General features: G+C 39.2%; 1 protein-coding gene and 1 long non-coding RNA gene across 3 annotated transcripts in view; both read right to left on the bottom strand.

Moving 5' to 3' along the window:
* The window catches only part of LOC142652910 (uncharacterized), an 854242-nt gene that overhangs the window by 270321 nt on the left and 558078 nt on the right, over positions 1-25843 (bottom strand). The window lies entirely within an intron of this gene.
* The window catches only part of ABHD5 (abhydrolase domain containing 5, lysophosphatidic acid acyltransferase), a 56895-nt gene continuing 47748 nt past the window's right edge, over positions 16697-25843 (bottom strand). For both annotated transcript variants that reach the window (XM_075827149.1, XM_075827150.1), the window contains exons 5-7: positions 23805-23916; positions 21681-21867; positions 16697-17379 (exon numbers count right to left, since the gene is read on the bottom strand). In XM_075827149.1, the coding sequence (XP_075683264.1) occupies positions 17290-17379; positions 21681-21867; positions 23805-23916 (389 nt within the window). In that variant the 3' untranslated portion in view covers positions 16697-17289. The remainder of the gene's footprint in view (positions 17380-21680; positions 21868-23804; positions 23917-25843) is intronic.

Raw genomic sequence — 25843 nt, 5'->3', positions numbered from 1 at the left:
AGTGAATGACTGACAGATCTAATACATTGCAGTACATAGGTAGTGCAATGTATTAGAAAAAAAAATCTGACCGTTGGACCTTCAAGTCCCCTAGTGGGACTTAAGAAAAAGTGTAAAAAAAGTATAAAAAAGTGTAAAAAAAAAGTGCAAAAAAATAAAAGTTTGAAAACAATAAAAGTTTCAAGTAATGAAATAAAACACAATCCCCCTTTTACACAAGTCCTTTATTATTGAAAAATAATAATAAACCATATGTATTTGGTATCGCCACGACCTGTGAACAGCGTAAAAAAAAAACGTAAAAAACGTTACCAGAGTTTCTGTTTTTTGGTCACTTTGCCCTACAAATGTTAGAATAAAAAGTGATCAAAAAGTCGCACGTATCCAAAAATGATACCTATAAAAACTATAGCTCGTCCCGCAAAAAACAAGCCCTCATACACCTCCGTCGACAAAAAAATTAAAAAGTTATGGTTCTCACAACTTGGCGACAGAAAAAATACATTCTTTTTACAAAAGTTACTTTATTGTGCAAAAAGTTGTAAAACATAAAAAAGTGCTATAAATTAGGTATCGCCGGAATTGTACTGACCCGCAGAATAATGTGAACATGTAATTTATAACGCATGGTGAACGCTGTATAAAAAAAACGAAAAAAGCTGTGCCAGAATTGCGTTTTTTTGTTTACCTGGCATCCCAAAAAATAGGATAAAAGGTGATCAAAAAGTTGCATGTACCCCAAAATGGTACAAATAATAACTACAGCTCGTCCCGCAACAACCCAGCCCTCATACCGCTACGTCTATGAAAAATAAAATTAGTTATGGCTCCAATAAGTCAGGAAATAAAAAAATATGCAGTTGTGCCCGAGGGGAACATTTCTTCTGTTTGAAGAGGCGATTTATCAAGGACCTAAAATTAGGGAACCAAGAAAGGGAGGGCCCAAACATATCCGCTGGAAGCGACGGTGCCCGTATTATACCAGGAACACTTTCCCAGCAAAATTCCCCAAACTGCAAAGGCGCGGAATGTGCACCAAAAGGGGGATAAGAAAGGACGCCATTTATCAGTGCGACACTGGCCTGTGCGGAAAGGATTGCTTCACAGCGTAACACACATCTATGGATCATTTTATTGTTTTTTTTCACCCCATTATTATACCACCTGACTATGCCCCTTATATACTCCGCCCCGCTGACATATGCCCTACATTATAAACGGAAACACCAGTAAGACTCCAAACAAAACTACTACCAAGCAAAATCCACGCTCCAAAAGCCAAATGGCATTTCCTCCCATCTGAACCCTACAGCGTCCCCAAACAGCAGTTTCCTTCCACATATATGGCACCGTCATACCCGGGAGAACCCTTTTAGCAATTTTTGGGGTGTGTGTCTCCAGTGGCATAAGCTGGGCACGACATATTTGCCACTGAATGGCATATCTAGGGAAAAATATAAATTTTGAATTTGCACCATCCACAGCGCATTCATTAATGGGAAAGACCTGTGGGGTGAAAATGCTCACTACACCCCTTAATAAATGCCTTGAGGGGTGCAGTTTCCAAATGGGGTCACTTCTCAGGGGTTTATTTTTATTATTTCACATCAGAGCCTCTGCAGTTGTGAACCAATACTTTGTAAATCGCCAAATTAGGCCTCAATTTGACATGGTACGCTTTCACTCCTGAGCCTGGTCGACTGTCCAGGCAGAGATTAGGGCCACATGTAGGGTGTTTCTAAAACCAGGAAACCCAGCATAATAATTAGAGAGCTGTCTTGTTATGGTGGCACAAGCTGGGCACCACATATTAGCATATCTACGGAAAAAAATCCCATTTTCACTCTGCAATATCGAGTGCACACCAATTTCTGCCAATCACCTTCAGGGTTAAAATGCTTACTACACCCCTAGGTAAATGCATTGAGGAGTGTAGTTTCCAAAATGGGGTCACTTCTGGGGGGTTTCCACTGTTTTGGGCCCACAGGCGCCCAGAAACCAATCCAGCAACATCTGCACTCCAAATGGCGGTCCTTCCCTTCTGAGCCCTGCCGTGTGCCCAAACAGCAGTTTATGACCACATATGGGGTATTGCCGTACTCGGGAGAAATTGCTTTACAAATGTTGGGTTCTTTTTTTTCCTTTATTTGTTGCGAAAATGAAAAAAATTTTATTTGAATTTAAATGTTTTTATTTTCACTGCCCAATTCTAATAAATTCTATGAAACATCTGTGGGGTCAAAATGCTCACTACACCCCTAGATGAATTCCTCAAGAGGTGTAGTTTCCTAAATGGAGTCACTTTTTCGGCGTTTTCATTGTTTTTTTCCCCTCAGGGGCTTTGCAAATGTGACATGGCCTCCGCAAACCATTCCTGCTTAATGTGATCTCCAAAAGCCAAATAGTGTTTTTTCCCTTCTAAGCCACGCCGTGTCTTCAAACAGCCGTTTATTACCACATGTGGGGCATTGTTTTACTCGGGAGAAATTGCTTTACAAATTTTGTGGTGCTTTTTCTCCTTCAGTCCTTGTGGAAATGATAAAAAATAAGCTAAACCTACATTTTCTTTGAAAAAATGTAGATTTTTATTTTCAGGGCCTACTTCCAATAATTTCTGCAAAAAAACTGTGGGGTCAAATCGCTCACTATACCCCTAGATAATTTCCTCAATGGGTGTAGTCTCCAAAATGGGGTCTCTTGTGGGGGGTTTCCACTGTTTTGTCTCCTCAGGGACTTCGTAAATGTGACATGGCCTCCGCAAACCATTCCTGCTAAATATGATCTCCAAAAGCCAAATGGCACTCCATCCCTTCTAAGCCCTGCCGTGTGTTCAAACAGCCGGTTATTGCCACATGTGGGGTATTGTTTTACTCGGGAGAAATTGCTTTACAAATTTTGCGATGCTTTTTCTCCTTCAGTCCTTGTGGAAATTAGAAAAAATTAGCTAAACCTACATTTTCTTTGAAAAAATTTAGATTGTAATTTTCAGGGCCTACTTCCAATAATTTATGCAAAAAACCTGTTGGGTCAAAACGCTCACTATACCCCTAGATAATTTCCTCAATGGGTGTAGTTTCCAAAATGGGGTCACTTGTGGGGGGTTTCCACTGTTTTGTCCCCTCAGGGGCTTTGTAAATGTGACATGGCCTCCGCAAACCATTTCTGCTAAACTTGAGCTCCAAAAGCCAAATAGCGCTCTTTCCCTTCTCAGCCACGCCGTGTCTCCAAACAACCGTTTATTACCACATGTGGGGTATTGTTTTACTCGGGAGAAATTGCTTTACAAATTTTACGGTGCTTTTTCTCCTTTAGTCCTTGTGGAAATGAGAAAAAAAATCGCTAAACCTACATTTTCTTTGAAAAAATGTTGATTTTAATTTTCATCGTCTACTTCCAATAATTTCTGTAAAAAACCTATGCGGTCAAAATGCTCACTGTACCCCTAGATAATTTCCTTGAGGTGTGTAGTTTCCCAGATGGGGTCACTTTTGGTGGATTTTGACTGTTTTGGCACCGCAAGAGCCCTTCAAACCTGACATGGTGCCTAAAATTTATTCTAACAAAAATAAGGCCCCAAAATCCACTAGGTGTTCCTTTGCTTCTGAGGCCGGTGCTTCAGTCCAGTAGCACGCTACGGCCACATGTGGGATATTTCCTAAAACTGCACAACAAATATTGAGTTGCATTTCTCTGGTAAAACCTTCTGTGTTATAAAAAAAATTGTATTGAAAATTTATTTCTGCAAAAAAATATGAAATTTGTAAATTTCACCTCTACTTTGCTTTAATTCCTGTGAAATGTGTAAAGGGTTAAGACATTTTCTAAATGCTGTTTTGAATACTTTGAGGGGTGAAGTTTTTAAAATGGGGTGACTTTTTGGGAGTTTCTAATATATAAGGCCCTCAAAGCCACTTCACAACTGAACTGGCCCCTGTAAAAATGGCCTTTTGACATTTTCTTGAAAATGTGAGAAATTGCTGCTAAAGTTCTAAGCCTTGTGATGTCATAGAAAAATAAAAGGATGTTCAGAAAACGATACTAATCTAAAGTAGACATATGGGGGATGTTAATTAGCAACAATTTTGTGTGGTATAACTGCCTGTATTACAAGCAGATACATTTAAATTGAGAAAAATGCTAATTTTTCTCAAAATTTTGGTGTTTTTCACAATTAAATACTGAACATATCGAGAAAATTTTGCCAGTAACTTAAAGTCCAATGTGTCACGAGAAAACAATCTCAGAATCGTTTGGATAGGTGAAAGCATTCCGGAGTTATTACCACAAAGTGAAACATGTCAGATTTGAAAAATGAGGCTCGGTCAGGAAGGTCAAAAGTGGCTAAAGAGGGAAGGGGTTAAACAGCAGCCAAATAACTATTGTCAACAAGATCACAATTATTGCAAGTCCCTCGGTGCCGTGTATGTTAACCTACTTTATGTTGTATTTAAAAGGGATGGGTGTGATTTATAACTGTCTCACTGTCTCAGGGGCCCGTGGATATTCCATAAACTTTCTAGTTACAGAGATGTTACTTAATGATCAGCAACTCATTCAGATTGGGCGTCCGAGGATTAGCCCACATACGTACTCTTACTTCCGGCCAGGTGCGCCTCCTATGGGTCACAGTCTGGATACGCGAAAGTCCTAACAATCACTTGGGCGGGGATGGTTACCCGTCACTTCTGCAAGGATCAATTTGCAACCTGATCTTAATACATACAAAACCCAGGGGCCGGAGGGAACACTTCGGACAGGCCGTTTAGTGTTTTCTCGGTATTTGGTTGTTTTTGTATGTTTTGGGATCAGAAAACAAACGCTCCCTTATCTCAGCCTCTCACAGATACACTCACAGATTCATTTCTACTCACACACCTATTCCTATAATTCATACATACAACTCATAGACAAATGGTGTTCATGGTTCCCAAATAGTCAAAAGAGACAATACCTGGACGGCAGCTAAAACAAGAGAGAAGTGCACAGTAAGAATAACATTTCTTACTCACCGGTTTTGGGTGCAGTTCTCCGTTATCTTAGCCGTCATCCACCTTCGATTGTCGCCTTCGATCTGTGTTGAGAATCCCGGACAAGAGCCCCCAAGTAATGTCGCTGCAGAATTTAGTATGTCCGTTAACGTTGGACATTATCTGCATTTGTCTATGAGCTCCAAATTAGTGAATGCCCTCTCAATGGTGGATCTGAGAGAGGCCGGCCGGAGAGAGACCATGACACGCAGCTTCAGTGTTCAAACGATCTCTGCCCTAGGGGGCGGATCCATCTTTATTTATAGGAAAATGAGAGTAGGTGGTAACCTTATACTTGCAAACATAAACATTCTATATATGGTAATATCCCAAAACTCCACATATGGTATAATGACAGGAAAGGTGTAGGCTTTGGTTTCAGCCAATCATCTACAATATGATAATGACTCTGATTCAGCCAATAAGAATTATATCAATGCATTATAATAATTCTTCACCCTCCAAGCCCCAGGTGGCCTGAACCTTGTCCCATGGGAAGGACACACATTTCAGATACACAAGTTAATTTGTCTCTACTTCTTATCTCATTAGAGAATGGAGACTGAAGATAAGTTTAAATTAATTAAACAGAGGGCTTCTTCCAAGGCTGACTTATGGTAAACAGTCATTGTCCATCCACCAAGGTTATTTGATCTGCTTCTTAAAAGAGTAATAAAACATTCAATTCAAGAACACACAACATAGAATTGCTTCTAGACATCTGCTGACCTTTACTTTTTACTTATTAACCTCAAGATGGCTCCTTCAGGCCAAAAGATAGATTCCAATGATCCAAAATGGATGCCTACCATACAAGATGGAGTCCATGCAAAATGTTATCTTTGAAACCCATTCTAATCACTTTCACAAAAGCAATATATGTTCACACATATAAAGATAATTAAAAATATTTTTGACAGTCATAAAAGTGTCCAATCTGGTTAAAATTTTAGAGTACGGAATATATGATTCATTCCAGGTATGGGCTTTTGGTTGCTTAGCCAATTTCCTATGTAAGTAAATGTAAATGTAAGTAATCGGTATCGTACTCGGGTGAGGTCAGAAAATTTGTGGTGAAAAAGGGCTTCTTAAGGACCCCTGCAAAGAAAAGTATGAAGGACCGTACAGGGTAGGTCATAGATACAGGGCCAAAATTGCAATACGCTGGGACTGGTACATCAACATATGCAAGATGTCACCAGTGGAGGTGAAGCCCCTTAAACAGTTGGCAAGATAGCCTGGAACAATATGGGCTATACGTGCAGGGACAAAGGATTAGTTCAGGAGAACCTTACAGGCAGATTTCATTGTATTAGTTTTTAATAGAGCAGCAGGAGGAGATTGGGTCACACGCATTGTTTCAATCGGCTCTATCTCTCGTTCTAGCTAAATCAGACTCCCATGTAGTAACATAAGCATGGGTAGTATAATAGGTAACGCTGTTCAATGTGGAATAAATATGTGATTTAAGACCACGAGAATGCAGAGACGTTTTACATATGTGTCCCCCCACAAGGAAAAGTAGAGATAATCATCTAAACCCAAAAAGAAAGCTCCTTTTTGCCTTAGGGACTGAATTATTTGTTGCTTTTGACAGGCATACAGTAGCTTGCGATATTTGATGATAAAAAAAAAAAAGACCAGAAGCTGACTGATCCCAATGTAAGTCAATAACATCCGTTAGGATCGGTTAGAGAACGGATCTGTCATGGATTAATTAAACAAAGAAGCCATGATGCCAGTGTGAGCAGTGTTATTCTCTGTATTAAATTAGATTATGGATTATCGAGCAGGATGCCAGATCATGCAGAGATGTAATTTATATTCCACCAGCAAAAACCTTATCCCCTATTTCAAGAAATATATATATTTACCTTGTGTCTTAAAGAATCCATTTACTGAATAAAAGGTATCTGTTGCTTTAAGACAAGTATATTAATGCAGATTTTGTATGTTTCTTAAGTTAGCAATGTGTGTCCATAGTTCTCATGTGAAGTTTGCTGTAAGATGCCTGGTGACTTTGAAACTAACACAGCTCTTTCATAATGAAGGGGGGGGGGGTGAGATAAGAGGGGAGGGAAAAATATACTTTTACTGGGAGCCTTATGTATGTGAATATAACTCCTTCACACTCCCCATTTAGAAGAACAAACTATTATATTCCTGCCAGAGAAATAGACCAGGTGTTAAGTGACGTAAGCATCTAATGAAGAATTATATTACATTTGAAATGTGTTGTATGTCTGCGATTGGCTCAATATGAAATATTCTCATTGTATGCTATGTACGGAATCAGAGTTATCATATTGTAAATGATTGGCTGAAATCAAGCCTACACCCCTTTTGTATGATACTTTACTGTGGAAAAATCCGCAACAAATCAGCCACATGTGTGGGTACCCTAATAAAAAGGTCAGACTCTTTGAATACAATATTGGGAATGGTTCAAAATTGTTACATTTTTTTAATTTGTTTACTATATCGGGAAGACCATTTACCATTGTAGACAAAGCAAGTCCATCATTTATTTTATTTTATTATGATGACCAGTGCTGAGGGTGAACCAACTCTGAAGTTGAATCATATTAAAGGGTTATTCCCAACTTCCATGTTAATAATTTTTTAGTGCTAAATCGTTTAGCTATTAAAAAATAGGTATTTTGCACCCCATGCAGTAATTTCATATGGATCCCTGCTCTTTTCCCTGTGTCTTATCCCAGCATTTGAACAAATGTGGATGTGTCACCTCCCCTTCTTTCTTTTCACCAGCAAGTGGCGCCGTGATAATCTCACAGCGCTGCTTCCCTGAAAGTGCACGCACCCAATGCTGCTATGTAAAAATTCTAATAGCAGCATGAGGATTCCAAACAACGTGTACAAGCAGCGATTTGTCGTAGCAACCCCCTTACAGTACATCCCACCAAGAATCCTTACTGTTTTAGTTGCTGTCTTCCTCATCTCCGTCCCCAAGCGCTGTGTGTCTGAACTGATTACTGCTCTGAAGCCCCGTGTCGAGTGCAAATGGGAACAGCTCCAGGGCTACTGCGCATGCTCGGGAGCAACCACATTAAAAAGATAAGCAACTACAGCGTGCTCTTGCCACTCCAGTCTGCTTTACAGAGACAGGCAGCGGGGAAACTGCGCAGGCGCAGCGGGGAAACTGCGCAGGCGCAGCAGCTAAACGGCAGTGGTCGGATCCATAGCAACGACCACCTAATCAAATCGCAAGTCACGGGATGGACTCAGATATCTCGGAAACGCTGCACTACAGAAAATGAAAGGTATTTACAAAGATTAATATAGTTAAGATAAGGAACTGTTGGGGATGAAAGTATACGTTGGGAATAACCCTTTAATGATCTGAGGAGTGCATTTCTGAACATGAAAATGCTTTATCTTTTGCAGAAATTAAACTCTACAATCCTGTGAAAAGATGCAGCTTTCAGTACTGGGAAAAGCAGATGGAATAATTCGTAATAGCCTTGTTGATCATGAACTGCGTACAACAAAGGATAGTTACAGTACTGTACATTAATTTAATGGAAACATCAAAAAGAAGACTCCCAGAAATACCCTGGAGGATAATATTGCAACAGGCAACAGAACATTTGAGAAGAGTAAAAAAAAGTACAAGTTTAGTTCATGGCTTAGATACAGTTAAAGGGGTATTTCCAGAATGGACAATTATCACCTATCCACAAGTTAGGTCATAATTGTCGGATTGCTGGGGGCCCTACTGATTGGTGTTCAGGACCCCCATTTTTGCATTTCTCCTCACTGCTACCCCCGCAGTGAGGAGGAGCTTGAATGGCGCGGCAGTTGAGCATGCGCCCGCCGCTCCATTCAATATCTATAGGACTTATGGAAACCACGACGTACACTGCTGTTTCCGTCATTCTCGTAGACTTTGCATGGAGCGGCAGCACACTTGCTCGACCGCCGCTCCATTCAATGTCCTCCTCACTGGTCGATCACAAGGGGTTTGGACCTTCCATTCTGGCGATTGGTGAGAGTCCCAGTGTTCAGACAATTGTCACCTATCCTGTGGGTAGGCAATAATTGTCCATTGTAGGAATACCCCTTTGAGATTAGCTCTCCTATCACTAGTAGAGGACAGTGTTAGGGTAGCAGGCCTCACTGATGATACATTAAAAGCAGATTTTATTCCATTGGGTATCTTATAACATAGAACCACTAAGATAAAATTAGATAGAAAGAGACAAGACAAGGGTAGAAAAGCACCAAGAGCATAGAAGCATGAACTGTTTGGTTAAAGAAGACTAGGATGATGGTTTTCAAATTGATAAACATTTAACATTTTCCACATGTCCCCTTATGGTTTGGTAGCAGTTGTATATCACTGGCAGGCACTGCATATATCCTGCAACATACCCTATAAACCACTGTAAATTTAACCAAACAAATGGGTATGTATAAGGCAAAAGATGTATCTATCAAGAAATAGCCATATAAGTATACGAAAAAAATCTATGTTTATTGAATACAAAACACTACATTAAAGTTAAAAACATTTAAAATAGCATAAAGAATGCCATGTAAAGATCACTGAAGGGGGGATACCACCATGATAAGTGGCTATCAAATAGCTACCTCCTTACACTCACCTAAACCCCCAGAGCAGGCATGCAATGCATATAATCTTGAAAAAGTGTGTAAAAATGTTGCATCAGTTAGGCATCAGATCAGCATGTCCTGTGTCTCAAGCTATAAAGGAGAATAGGAGATAGAAAGCCCCACGCGTATCGCCACAAAGTGGCTTCCTCAGGGGTAAGTTTGCATATGGACATGTAGTGTCTTTATATGAGGTAGCAAATGAAAATAATTAGAAGTGCAATAGCGTGTACCTGAGGACGCACCCACCCCACCCTCCACGAGTGAACTTGTGTGATGACCCAGCTGCCCAATGCTGGAACGCCGTGCGCCTGCGCCGAAGCTGCCACCATGTGCACCTGATGACGGACCCGGCGCACGCACAGTGCGCCCAGCAGGACCGCAACCGCCATGGAGTCCAAGGCGTGTAGTCATTCTGTATGCGCACGCGCCGGGTCCGCTACCATGGCAACATGATGCGGTAAGCCGCGCGCACGCGCATAACCAGTTCACCGGGAGTGAAAGAGAGGCAAAGAAAAGAGAGGGCGGGGAGGCTGGAAAACCATGTGTTTATAGTTATAGGTAAATCGCTACAAGATATCAGACCCCGTGACCATAGGTCACTACAATAGGCATATAAGTTGTCACATATGAGCAGTGTATTGGAACTTCATCTAGGTTTATAACCAAGATATTATACATGAATGTTATAAGGTCTGTCCTATGAGCATGGTAATGAAAACTTCATACTAACTACCATTTGTGCCTGTATGTTATTCATTTGTTTCTACAAAATAGAGGAATGTGGTAGATTTTCTAAAAAAGAAAATAGACTAACCAATATCAGACAATATATATATAAATATAAGGGAATGAGCATCAAATTATTATACAATATGTTCTTTTTCTTTACTCTTCTTCTTTTATCCATGTGTTCTCACATAATGCACAAAATCTCAGAACTGATCACAATACATGGACATAACCTAGAAAGAGAGAACATGCAGAATTGTTGATCTCAGACCTATGGCTACAAAATGAACTACTATAACGGTCATATAACGATGCCAAATAAGTGATGTGCTATGTAGTCTACAAAAGACTTTGAAGACAGCGCTCTCTCCATGTAAATAACCTATAAAGAGTAATGTGTCAGTCACCCCATGGCATGATTGACATCCCACAGGTTGAGATACGTCATTACAAGTCGGCTCCTATGTGTAGATGAAGCGGAGGCCAGTACAACTCGCTGCAGTGTGGTTGCACCTGATGCCATCGGAGCTAGCTTGTAATGACATATCCCAACCTGTGGGACGTCAATCAAGCCAGGCGGGAGGGCTGGCCAGTATAACTCTTCAGGGGAGCAGCACCACCCCCATGACACTTTACACATCATTTGCATATAGCACTCACAGTTTTCAAAGTTCTATTTCTACATTATGCTGCATCAGCCAGAATTTACAAGGGCATCATTTTCAACCTATTAATGTCCTGGATATCAGGTTAATGGTGATTTGGGAGCCTGAATCATCCTGACAGGTTTCCTTTAAAATATGAGAAATTAGTATATAAAACACAGATGATGCACATAAAAGTATAAGGTATTGTGGGGCAGGTTGTTGGATTATTTTGGTCTGGTATGCACGACAGTTGTGTACTCCTGTATCTAGGTACTGTAGGAAGAGCAGCTCTGGGGCACAAAGTGTTGATCTAGCAAATAAAATACAGGAAAAAGAACAGGAAGATTCAGGAGCACTGGTGACCTTGACTTGGGTGAAAAAGATCAAACAACAACAGGACACAGTTAGTCAGGTATTTTTTATTGCAGTCCAGCATTAATGCAACTTTATTCTAAACAGAATTTCAAACCTGAAATATTTCATGAACTCAACAATTACTCAAATTAAGAAATGAGAATTCACAGTGCAGATGAGTTAACATATAGAAATATAACTGTGTATAATTGAAATATAAAGTCAACTATAGTTTATATTATATTAAAATAAAATATATAAAACATTCTTCATACTCATGTTTGCATTTATTTGGCTTATAGATTGGCCTTTGTTTCCATCCATTATATTGCGTATTAATGAAGACAGAAGTGGAATTTATTTACACTTCTTCTACACAGTGTTTTCTCTATCAGAAAAAAATGAAGTACATAAAAAGAAAAAAAAAAAGAAAAATCAGACAGACAAGCAGCTGCAATGTGATATCCCATACATTGCTTCTACTGAAATAAACAGAAGATTATGAGCTAGATTTTATTATTAATATGCTTATCAATGCTCTTGCCCATGACCAAGTGCCACTCAGGCCGTTTTTCACGACCTCCGAGAGGCAGCCGATAGTTGTCACGGACCCATTCACTTCAGTGTGTGAATTGGGTCCGTGAAAACAGACCAGACTCCCTGATCCGCAGAAAGATAGGACATGTCCTATCTGACCACGGATGGGACTCGGGCAGCATACACTGTCGTGTGCAAGAGTCTTATATGTGTGTCTGTGTGTGTTTATAATATATATATATATTATATACACACACACACACACACACATATATATATATATTACACACATACATATACAGAATTATTATTTTTTAAATTCTGAAATTACATACACAGTTTTTGGCGCTAAACACAGCAGTGAAACCAATAGGAAAAACTATAAAAAGGTAAGACTGAAAAGACTCCTCTCTTTTGTATCGACTACTGTCTTTGGATCAAAAAAACTGCCACAAAAGCTGCATGTGTGATTTCAGCCTCAATCTTTGAGATCACTCTTTACAACCAGTTTAGGATACGTTAAAATTTTGGCACATTGGAAGAAACTAGATGTTGAAGTGAATTAGATTACAAAATATTGCATGTTTTTTTTGGCATGATGCAGTTACTCCACACCATGCCTAATCTGTCATGTTTGTGTGCAGTTTCTCCTCCAATGGAGGGAAATGCAGCATAAAAAGTGCCTACACAAAAAAAAACTGCAATCATAGATGCGGTTATAGAACTAATGTGGCCTACAAGTGCTTCTTTAAATGAAAAAAAAATATATAGATTTAAAATAGTTACACTGTGTCAAAACCAAAAGGCATTTACAATCCAATCTCTCAAGGTCCTTTTACCTGGGCCAATGATCGGGCACATGAGAGTTGATATGAACGCTCGTTCCCGATCATTGCCCTGAGTAATCAGCTCATTCATTGGCTGACCTGCTCGTTTATACAGCCAATAAGACGGTCGCTAGTCGGCAGCACATCCCCCTGTGTAAACCGGGAGATGTGTGGTCAACATCATGGAAATTACCGATCATATATCCTTGTGAAAAGAGCAAATGAGCGCCAATCGACAAGAGATATCTCGTCGATAATACAAGTAAAGGATAGACTTTAGCTGTGGTAGCGATACAGCCCTCTGGCACACAACTACCAGCACATGTGAATTGGGCCTTAAGCAGATTATTCCGTGCAATTTGTAAATACTGTATAGTTTACAAGATATTGAGAATATTTAAAGGGTAACTAAACGTTTGACAAACTTCTCACATTTCATAGTGACTTGTCAGAAGTTTTTATTGGTGGGGGTCCGAGCACAGAGACCCCCACCAGTCGCTAAAACGAAGCGGCAAAAGTGTTCATTTGAGCGCTGATTCGCTTAGTTTCTGTTCGGCTTTTTCCGCAAAGCCGACGTATCGGAGTACGGGCTCATAGACTTTCTATTGAGCCCGTACTCCGATACATTAATTTCCAGAAAAAGCCGAACAGACATGAAGTGGATGAGCGCTCACACGAGCAGTTCTGTCTCTTTGTTTTAGCGATCGGTGGGCGTCTCAGTGCTTGGACCCCCACCAATCAAAACTTCTGACATGTCACTACGACATGTCAGAAGTTTGTCAAACGTTTTGTTACCCTTTAAGTGAATCTTTACATTTATGAATGATTTTAAAGTCCAACATGCTGCGCGGATTCATTTCTTAAAATATCATTATAGTAGTCAGAGCTGTGCTTTTCTGATACACAGCATCAAATACCCTGCATAGATATAAAGTGCCTGCAACCACCACTAGAGGGAGCTTTCTTCATACTAATTTATTCAAAAATAAAACAGTATGCGCAATTCTGGCTGCCTTCCACAATAGGGAGCTTGCCAAATACTGTTTTATTATAGAGTTCAATATATCAACTTCTTCTCACTGTTTTTTTTTTTTTTTTTAATATTCTTAAAAAAAATGAAAACTTTAATAAACTTGTTTTTAAGAATTTTTTTTAGTACCACTAATGAACATAAAAATACACTAATACGAATACACTAATATAATACACTGCAATACTTACCTATTGCAGTGTACTGCGCATGTTGCATCCTTGCTTTATAGGGGGACCAAGATGGCAAACCGCTGTGTATGCAGCTCCTGAGCCCGCGCCATACATAACCCCTCGTCATAGTCGGGAAGGGTTAGAGCAAGCAATAAGCTCCTGAGCCTCCCCTAGTGATGGCAGTAGGCAGTTAGAACGTTAAAATACAAATTTACGTCTGTGCAGGGGATTTGGAGCTCAGTAGCAGAAAAACAGTTTAGATCAATATTTAGCTATAATACGAGATCAACTCAAAATTTTCCACCTTTTTTAGATTAAAACACTAAATGGTATTCAAAGGGGGGGTGGAACTATTCATTTTAAGCAGACTCCATGTCAAGATTGTCTGCTTGTAAATATGCTGTGAACAATTGGCTTCTCAAAGATTGTCTTCTTAATTCGTAAAACTAAAATAACAGGGTCATGTAACATACCAGGGAATGTCCGTTCTTTCACTCTGGTCTCCTGAACTCAATTTTCCCATGTGCAATGTACACTATAGCTCCTTAACACCGCAGGAAACAACATGACTGCATGTTACTCGGATGTACAGGAGCAGTGACACAAATGATGCCCCCTTCTCTGTCAGCAGCTTTTGGCTGAAGCTGCACCTCACAGACTTCCTGCTTTGCCCTCCTCCTGCATATAATACTGGTAATACGGACAGCTCTCTGGCCTATTTTAGCTGCTTCCTCCTGCATTAGGACCAGAAAACAGATTACATTACCTGACAGGGAGCACAGAGAGCTCTCAGTATTACCAGTATTTTGTGCAAAATGCATACCAGGGGAGGGCTGAGCATGAAGTCTGTGAGATGAAGCTTCAGCAAACAGCTGCAGAGCACTGAGTGATGTCAGAGAACGGGGCATTGTTTTGACAACGTTTCATATACAGCCCAGTAATATGCAGCCATTTTATTTCCTGTTGAGTTAAGGACCTATAGTGTTCAGAGCACCTTCAAAACTTATATTTGAAGGCCAAAATATTTAAAGAGCATTAACAGCCCTGGTATTTTAGGAATTATGTAAATTTACACTTGTCAAGCTTTTGCTCTGGAAAAGTAAGTGCAGAAATCCTTCCTGCTGCAGATGCATGACGAATATTTTACAATTTATTCAATGTGTTTTTTTCCTTACTGGCTTTATGATTTCTGCAGCAACTGTGATGCTGATCCCGTCATTCTGCGAACCATACAAATGAAGATAAAGTATGTCACCTCCTCCTTCTTTCACTACAAAAAATCTTCAGATATATGGCCAGGTTTAATGTGAGCAAAGCAAAGTCAAGATTATTTATTTTCTTCCCCCTAAACTAAGAAAGACAAAAGATTTTTCCAACCATGTTCAGGACAGCACACACATACTGTGCATAAGGACTTCTACAATTAAAAGATATTGTTCATCCGGACCACCCACAGAAACGTATTATTAAATCATATTAACATAGAATTCAATACAACTTAAATTAAAAAAAAAAAAAAAAAACCTTCCAGTATAATGCACAATTATATTACATAAAAGTACCTTATCATATTATGTTTTACTATCAAGTAACATTGTATCAGACAGAAAAGGATAGAGGGGTTCACCTAAGCAGAATTAGCAAAACCTGCAACACAGGATAGAGGTAACGTAAAAGAGGTTTGAACGCTGAACGGTCTGGAAAAGCAATAGCCATATAATATAGAATCCCTCTAATTTTCTATAAAGCAAGAGAAAAATTGAAATAAAAAAATATATATATCACACATACCACAAAAAATAAAAACAAAAAAAAACACAAAACCACATCATGCACACATATATAACACTTTATATACTAATTTTCTATAGAACTGGAGTGAAATTTTTGGGCATTCAAAGTACTCTCCCAAAAAAAAAAAAATTATTATAATACAGATGCCTCTGTACAAATGTTTTTCACAAAAATGTCTAGTGCACAAACTTAATAGACAGCATTTGAGACACAATTTAGAACATTAACGGAACCACGTCACTTGGGCAGGCCTCTGCTCCTTGGGTGCCTGTAAGAACCTAATTCACAAAATAGGGGGTCAAATTGTGACCACTAAGTAACCTTTTGCAGTGCCAGACAGGGAGCAGGAAAATATCTTGCCTCTTATGCCCTTTACCACTGTGAGCCTTCTCAAGTGTTAAAGATCCCTGGTAAAAAGCTATTTTGCCAGGGGAGACAGGGCCAGCCAGAAATTTCCTCCGAACTAGCAGTCCAGATGAATGGCTGTCCATGTGATACATGGATGGCCTGATGTCGCCAGAGTGAGACCTGCAGCTTAATAGGTGCTCTCTGCTCTGGCTCAGAGGGCACCCTCAGCAGGGGACCCCCATTTCCATATGTCCTAATACGGCTGGGCCAAGAGAACTTTTACAAGACACTTACCTGAAGCATTAACTCCTTAGAAACAGTCAGAGTTCAGTTTCTATGGATTTCGGGAGAATGGGCTCACTTCCTTTGGCTGCTGACTCACACTTTAGGGATCATTTAGTGGGTGCAATGAAACCAACTTTTTCAGCTTTAATAAGACCGGTAACTGCCCCAATGTAAAGGGAGCCTTTCTGGTGAAATGTTAACTTTGACAGATACATTTGAAATTATAGAATTATTTGTATTGTATAATTTCGTGATCCTGCATTAATGTGACATGATAGAGATCTGGATTATCAGAAAAGTAAGACGATACTTGGAGCTATACGGTGTTCTTATTGCAGTAATTGTGGCATTAACATTTAGTCAGTCTCCTACTTGAAGGAAGTTTTTAAGCATTTTTCTCAATTATACAGTCTTAAAACAGACACTTGTTCAATGCGACACTCAGGCATACCTCATATGCAGAACTTGGCACACAAAAGGAGTATTTAACATTACAAAAATAAATACAATAAAACAATGTACATACAACGTGCGTAGAATCAGAAGCTCAGAGACAGAACTGGGATAAAGAAGTCCTTGGAGTAGTCTGGCTCAGTAGGCCTTAATTCCAGTTTGAAAGATATAAATGACTAATATATTATTCTGGAAATATATATCTATATGTATCACAAATGTCGTATAAATATAAACACTCTGGATACTTGTAAAAGCTGTACAGAGTCCATCTAAAATCACTTCCTACAAAAAAAGAAGGCACATTTCTGGTTCAAGTGTGCAAACGTTTGTGGAGAAGAAAGCACCGATGAAATGCGGGAAAATGCTATGTTTTGCATTATTTGGTTTATATCCCGCCGCTAGTTGAGGAGATTTCTTAGACGGGAATAGCAGATCGGGCTGTACAGGTCAGTCCACAGAATCACAAATTTCTGTTACTTTCTGATTGAAATCCTCTGGCTGATCAGCAAAGACATAATGGCCAGCACCACGAATTGCCTAAAGAACAAATATTATTACATATTAACCAAAGCAAAAACCAGGCATCCCATGCTAAAAGTGTAAAATTATTCACTTTAAAAATAAAAAAATTCTCTTTATAGGTGTACAAAACCTTTTAAAATCAATATTTTGAACCTTTATTAAAAATAGAATCCCGCATACATAGAAGCGGTATCGTTCTGTCCAAGCCGCGGCTGTCCGTTTAGCTAAACGGACAGCTAAGCTGAGATCTGGTCCTGCCCATCTCTGACATGCAGGATCCAGCAAATAAGGATCACATCTAAGTGATGAACTTAGATGTGATCCTTATTAGCGGGATCCTGTATGTCAGAGACACGTAGGACCAGCTTTCAGCCTAGCCGTCAGCTCAGCTGAACTGAACTGAACTGAACTGATGGCCAAGACTTTAACAGAACGATACAGCTTCTATGTATGCAGGATTACATCTTTTAATAAAAGTAGTTTAAAACCGCATAAAACAAAATAAAAAAATTCATTTCAAAAGGTGTACATGGCCTTTAAATATTGGGTCCGCAAGGGTGATGTATTCACAAAGCAGTAAGAAATTTGTAATGAAAAATATTTGCAGTTACTTCATTTTTATTTTAGATACATTGAAGCAATAACAAAAATGTGGTTGTGAAGGTGTACATAGTCTTTAACCCCTTCCCGCAAATGGCCTTCCGATTACGTCCCAATTGCGGTTTAGTTACCATAATAGGACGGAATGGTACGTTCAGTAGATGGCACAGGCACAGGAGCTGTACCCATGGAATCAGCAAAGGTTTCGGCTGTAATATACAGTCGACAACCCATTGCAACGGCCAGGTTTGGAGTTCCCTCTGATCCCGGCCATTTAGCCCCTTAGATGACACTATATGTAGCGACTGCTGCGGTTACGTTTTTCTGCTGCGGAATAGGTGCATTTCCACAGCAAAAAAATATATAAAAAACTAAAATTAAATTTTCACCCCTTGCCTGCCGTAGCCATTTTTCCTCATCGCATTCTGAGAGTCATAACTTTTTAATTTTTCTGCCAAGATATACAGGTTTTTTTTTTTTAAAGGCACTATTTGATGTACCATATAACAGAGAAAAACTTTTAAAAATAATTGTGTGGTTTGGGATGTGAAAAAAAAAAACGGCAACTCATCCATTGTTCTTTGGGTTTTTCGTTTCTGCGGTAAAAATAAAATGCTAACTTTATTATGCCTGTCAATACTAGTAAGGTGATACGAAATTTATAGTTTTTATTTTTTATATTTTACTACATTTACAAAATAAAAACAATTTGATAACAAAAATATGTTCTGTGTTGCCATATTCTGAGACCCATAACTTGTTTTGTGTCGATGGAGCGGTGTGAGCTGTAGGTTATTAATACCATTTTGGGGAACATGTGACTTTTTGATCACTATTTAATTTTTTGGGGGAGGCAAGATGACCAAAAAAACAGCAATTCTGGCATTTTATTTTTTTACGACATTCACCATGAGACCTTTGCCCTGAGTAGGCCTACGACAAATTCAAACAATCCTATCTTGGGATACCAACACAGATGACTAAAGATATAATATAAAGAACTCAACAGGATCATGTGTTTCATGATCTACTTGGGTAAAATATGACTAGGGAGGACTTTAATCTACTATATCAAGGCTGCTAAAGGTTGTTCTACAGCAATTCTGCCATCACTCTTAATGTAATCATCTATTTTTAGAAAAGTTATCATACGATATGTGAATGGTTAAGGTTGAACACATAAAAGGTGACTAAGAACCCAGGGAATGGGGCAAGGATTGCACTTTAATAATTGATTAATACATAACTGTGTGCAGTCCTATTGCAATAGGTGGAAACATCCAAGTGACCATTACGCACTGTACTCCTAAAACCTGGGCACATTGTGCAATACCATAAAACAGTATGTTTGTTTTGTTTTTTTTCAGGCCAGAAAGTAAGAAATTCTATATAAAATCAATAGACACCAATATACAAAGTTAGGCGCCAGCAGCAAATCTCTAGGTCCATTGGCTACCTTGGACTTGTCCAGCCCTGCCACAATGTTGGCTTTGATTGTAAATAATTTGTGTTGAGTAAAGTTTGACCATAAAAAGGTTTTTCATTTTTGACTGTTGGCATTTCAGCAGTCAGATTTTTTTTACATTTATGGTGAAGAAGTTGTAATAGGACTGGTCTGTTGTGCGGCGTTGTAGTTTTATGCTAGATAGCATTTTTTGGGGTGTACATAGGTTAGCATATACGGTAATCTGCATTCATTTAGATTATGAAGTAAATGCAGTTTAAGGCCCCATGCACACGGTGTCCGTAAAAAAAAATCTGTAATTACAGTCTGCAATTACGGACCCATTCACGTCTATTGTCCACGGACAACTTCCCACGTATATACGGGAAGGTGTCCGTGCCGTAGAAGCCTTCCGCCAAAGATAGGATATGTCCTATCTTTTGCTTTTTACGGACCATGCTCCTATACTTTATAATGGGAGCACAGACCATAAATGCAGACGGATGAAGCCGTAATTACGGACCGTGATTATGGGCACGCTCGTGTGCATGGGGCCTAAGGCAGATTAAAATAATTGTACTGCACATACAAACAAACATTCTCATGAACTAACAAAAAAAAAAAAAAACTTGGGAGGTGGACCACACTATTTATATATACACACAGTGCTGTGAAAAAGTATTTGCCTCGTTTTGCTTTTTTCGGACCGTGCTCCCATACTTTGTATGGGAGCACGGGCCGAAAATGCGGATGGCTGTCTGCGACTGCGCTATTGATTCAGTAAAAAAAACGGAAACTTTATGGGACTGAAACAAACGGAAACCATTAGCAGCGGAAGCGTTACCATTGAAATCAATAATAATGCAAACCAGAAGCAATTTTTTCCGTTTGCCTTTGCGTTGATGGGTTCCTCCTCTGGAAAGGTCTGACGGAACCCATCAACGAAAAGCGAACGCTGAAGTGAACAGGCCCTTATATTAAAATGAGTTGGATGATCTGAAACATATACGGTATATGTGACAAATTAGCAAAAATAGAAGAAAACGAGATTGGGGCAAATACTTTTCCACAGCACTGTATATTATATATGCACATCCAGAAAACCCATTCACTGATCACCATGGAGTTTAGATTTCTTATACAAGTTTGTTACGGTTATAGAGATATATACAAATATTTGATTATTTACAGTGATGTGAAATATATGTAATAAATGTTTTCGTTTTATGGTATTTTTATGGCTTTTTACCAATTGGTTTAATTTTATAAAAGGAACAATAAACAATAAAAGTAGACAGGAGATAAACTCCCACTGTCAGTCTGCAGTATATTCTGCAAGTTCCGGAAAAAAAGTCTAGAAGAATACTCGCAGAGTACAGGAGTTCATTTCCTGCATTCTCACTTGGTAAACGAGAGACGGTGGGGCTTAGCCAACGGGTGGTGCTTTACAATCTTTATGTCCTATTGCTTTAAGGGCAGTAGAGGTAGGCTCCTTCTGCAGCTAGCTAACTAACTAACTAACTAACTAACTAACTAACTAACTAACTAACTAACTAACTAACTAACTAACACACACTAACACACACTAACACACACTAACACACACTAACACACACTAACACACACACACACACACACACACACACGACCATTTGGGGAACGGACCTCCGGGAAAACATAAGAATTATGAGAATTTTTTTTATTGCAGTATGAGACAAAATAGGATCAAATAAAAGCATGAGATGAAAGGAGAAAGGACTGGGCTGGTTTATATTTTTTGTGTATTTTTTAGGTTTAGTGTTCCATTAACCCCTTAGCGGCATTCATCGTACAATATGGCGCGGGGTCAGGAACTAAACCACCGCACTGTCCATGTCAGGTGGCGGCTGTTTTATACAGCCGATACCGCCTGCAAGGGACGGTATCAGAGTTAAATGAGATCCTAGCCATTTAATCCCTCATATGTTGCGTTCAATAGCGTCTGTGGCATTTGAGTGGTTAGACAGAAGGAGGGGGCTCCTGCTGTCCCCAATCATGACAACACGGATGAAAATTTGCCCATGTAGAACTACTGTTGCTATCTGTTATGGTCGCGTGAACAAGGCATTAAGAAGAGCTTCTGTGTGGAATACACAAAGTGAAAACAAAAAAAATATAACACCTTTACTTATTGAGAACTTTGTTAAAATGTATAGCAATAAAAGAAGTTAATTTCACATATTTTACTTTACTTAAAAAAAAACAAGTTGATTGCACTTTCTACAGGACTTACAATTGTTTCCACAAAGGAGTTTGGCCGCAGAGACTGAATGGTGCTTCCGGAATTCCCATCAATACACGACCGCGCTCCATATATGACAGTGATTGGAATGTCTGGGTGCATCTCGTCAATGCGTTGCAACATTGGCCTTCGAGCCCAGCCATACGGGACGGTCATGTTCCTGAAAGCTGTCTCGCCACTGCAACCAAGAAATAACTGTGGATTTTCTTCTAGATAATGTAAGTACATCTTCATGCATTTATAAACAGTCATTTTGTGTTCCGAAAACCTTACAAGAATCATGTATTTTCATATATCCTGGTTACACGAATTTGATTAAAAAACTGCCAACTAGGCAAGTAAACACGAATTTGTTTCCTGCAAGGGAAAGGGATCAGGCAGGCTAGTCCCTGCCAGTTGTGCCATTTCTACAGTACAGGGTGGGCCATTTATATGGATACACCTAAATAAAATGGGAATGGTTGGTAATATTAACTTCCTGTTTGTGGCACATTAGTGTATGGGAGGGGGGAAACTTTTCAAGCTGGGGGTGTTGACCATGGCGGCCATTTTGAAGTCGGCCATTTTGTATCCAACTTTCGTTTTTTCAATGGGAAGAGGGTCATGTGACATCAAACGTATCGAGAATTTCACAAGAAAAACAATGGTGTGCTTAGTTTTAACGTTACTTTATTCTTTCATGAGTTATTTACAAGCTTCTCTTTGTTTACAGCCATTGACATGTCGCAGAGGTTAACACGTGAGGAGCGGATAGAAATTGTGTTGATGGCCCGGGTCATTGCAGCAGATTTCAATACAAGACACCCTACGAGACCACCCATCTCCCATGCTACAGTTTGCAAACTGCTTGCCAAGTTTCGTGAAACTGGTTCAGTGTTGGATTTTCCCAAATGTGGACAGATGAAAACGGTCACTAATGAAGAAACATCAGTGGCTGTCCTAGCTTCATTCAGCAAGAGCCCACAGCGTAGCACTCGCCGCATGTCACTGGAGAGTGGCATCAGTCGAACATCCCTTCGGCGGATATTAGCTACTCACAAATGGCACCCTTACAAACTCCAGCTGCTGCAGCATCTCAACGAGGATGACCCAGATCGGTGCACTGAATTTGCAGAATGGGCAAAACAAAAATTGGAACAGGACCCTCAGTTTACACAGAACATTTTGTTCAGTGATGAGGCAAACTTTTATGTGAATGGTGAAGTTAACAAACAAATCCACCGCTATTGGTCTGACACTAACCCACATTGGATAGATCCCTCCAAGACTGTTGGAACACAAAAATTTATGGTATGGTGTGGCATATGGGGTACAAAGATAGAGGGGCCATTCTTCATCAATGGAAACCTCAAGACCACGGGATATCTGAAATTGCTACATGATGATGTGTTTCCCTCTTTATGCACTGAAGCTGGCACGTTCCCTGAGTTTTTCCAGCAAGATGGTGCACCACCACATTATGGGTGTCAGGTCCGAGCATTCCTAGATGAACAGTTTCCTGGAAAGTGGATTGGTCGTCGTGGGCCAGTTGAAAGGCCCCCTAGTTCTCCCGATCTGACCCCCTTAGACTTTTATCTTTGGGGTCATTTGAAGGCAATTGTCTATGTTGTGAAGATACTGGAAGCCTGTGCTAGCATTTCTTCTGCGGTGTTGCTATCAGTGTGTGAAGAGTGGGAGAAGAGGGTTGCATTGACAATCCAACACAATGGGCAGCACTTTGAACACATTTTATAAGTGGTCAGAAACTTGTAAATAACTCATGAAAGAATAAAGTAACGTTAAAACCAAGCACACCATTGTTTTTCTTGTGAAATTCTCGATAAGTTTGATGTGTCACATGACCCTCTTCCCATTGAAAAAACTAAAGTTGGATACAAAATGGCCGACTTCAAAATGGCCGCCATGGTCAACACCCAGCTTGAAAAGTTTCCCCCTCCCATATACTAATATGCCACAAACAGGAAGTTAATATCACCAACCATTCCCATTTGATTTAGGTGTATCCATATAAATGGCCCACCCTGTAGATCAAAATAATAAAATATGCGGCACAAGAAAACTGCAAGACACAAGGTGAACACTAGTTATAGATCTGACATGCAAAGAATGACTTACCTTGGAGACTGTGCATTGCAGTGATAAATATATTCAGTTACGGTGTCATCCTCAAACATGGACGCATACTTTTTCTTAAAATCCGGCCTCAGTCTTTGAACAAGACTAAGACCTGTTAAAGGAAAAAAAAGAAAAAAGATATATTAAAGCAATGCATTAAAGAGGAGGCTATCAATATTCAAAATCTCTTTCTGTGCTGAATTGGAGCTTGTCATGAAGAGCAGAACAGTTAACCCCTTCAGGACAGCCTGTTTTGGCCTTGTGGACGCAGCCGTTTTTTTCAAATCTGACATGTGCCACTTTATGTGGTAATAACTTGGGAATGCTTTTACCTATCCAAGCGATTCGGAGTTTGTTTTCTCGTGACATATTGTACTTTATGATAGTGGAAAAATTTGGTCGATAAATTCAATATTTATTCGTGAAAAACACCAAAGTTTAGAGAAAATTTGCAAAAATTAGCATTTTTCTAAATTGAAATATATCTGCTTGTAAAACAGATAGTAATACCACACAAAATAGTCACTAGTTAACATTTCCCACTTTATGTTTGCATCGTTTTTTGAACATCCTTTTATTTTTCTAGGACGTTACAAGGCTTAGAACTTTAGCAGCAATTTCTCACATTTTCAAGAAAATTTCAAAAGGCTATTTTTACAGGGACCAGTTCAGTTCTGAAGTGGTTTTAGAATCTCCAAAAAATCACCTAATTTTAAAAATGGCACCCCTCAAATTATTCAAAACAGCATTCAGAAAGTCTCTTAACCCTTCAGGCGTTTCACAGGAAATAAAGCAAAGTAGAGGGGAAATTTACAAATTTCATTTTTTTTTGCCGAAATTCATTTGTGATAAAAAAATTCTGTAACACAGAAGGTTTTATCAGAGAAACGCAACTCAATATTTATTGTCCAGGTCCTGCAGTTTTTAGGAATATCCCACATGTGGGCCTAGTGCCCTAATGGACCGAAACACCGGCCTCAGAAGCAAAAGAGCACCTACAGGATTTTGGGGCCTGCTTATTTTTAGATTATATTTTAGCCACCATGTCAGGTTTGAAGAGGTCTTGTGGTGCTAAAACAGTGGAAACCCCCCAAAAGTGACCCCATTTGGGAAACTACACCCCTCAAGGAATTTTTCTAGGGGTATAGTAAGCATTTATACCATATAGGTTTTTGCAGAATTTAGTAGAATTAGGCCGTGAAAATGAATATAAACATTTTTGTCCACTAAAATGTTGAATTTTTTCATTTTCACAAGAGATAAAGGAGAAAAAGTCGCTCTAAATTTTTAACGCAATCTCTCCCGAGTATGACAATACCCCACATGTGGTAATAATTAATTTTTTTAATAGAAATTAATTAACCTTTCAGGACTGATCCTTTTTTGCTTTTCCATTTTAGTTTTTCCCTCCACGCCTTCCAAATGGCATAACTTTTTTATTTTTCCATGAATTGAGCGGTGTGAGGGCTTATTTTTGGCAGGACGAGCTGTAGTTTTTATTGGTACCATTGTTTAGTACATGCAACTTTTTTATCACTTTTTATTACATTTTATTTAGAGCTTTGGTGACCAAAAAACAGTGATTTTGGTGTTTTAAATTCTTTATTTCTTACGACGTTCATAATGCGCTATAAATGACAATTTTACTTTATTCTGCGGGTCGGTACGATTACGGCGATACCATATGTATGTAGTTTTTTTATGTTTTGCAGCATTTGCACAATAAAATCACTTCTTAATAAAATAATTTATTTTCTGTGTCACCATATTCTGAGAGCCATAACTTTTTTATTTTTCAGTCAAAAAAGCTGTGTCAGGGCTTGTTTTTTTGCGGGACGGGTTGTAGTTTTTATTGGTACTATTTTGGGGTACACGCGACTTTTTGATCACTTTTTATTCTATATTTTTGGAGGGGTGGTGACCAAAGAAGTGATTCTGGCATTGTCTTTAGTTTGTTTGTTTTTTTGCGGCGTTCACTGTGCGGTAAAAATAACACTATAGTTTTATAGATTGGGTCGTTACGAACGCGGCGATACCAA

This window comes from Rhinoderma darwinii, chromosome 5 (assembly GCF_050947455.1).
Source record: "Rhinoderma darwinii isolate aRhiDar2 chromosome 5, aRhiDar2.hap1, whole genome shotgun sequence".
Lineage (NCBI taxonomy): Eukaryota > Metazoa > Chordata > Amphibia > Anura > Rhinodermatidae > Rhinoderma > Rhinoderma darwinii.
Note: the sequence above shows the minus strand (reverse complement) of the source record. Positions and strands in the feature narration are given on the sequence as shown.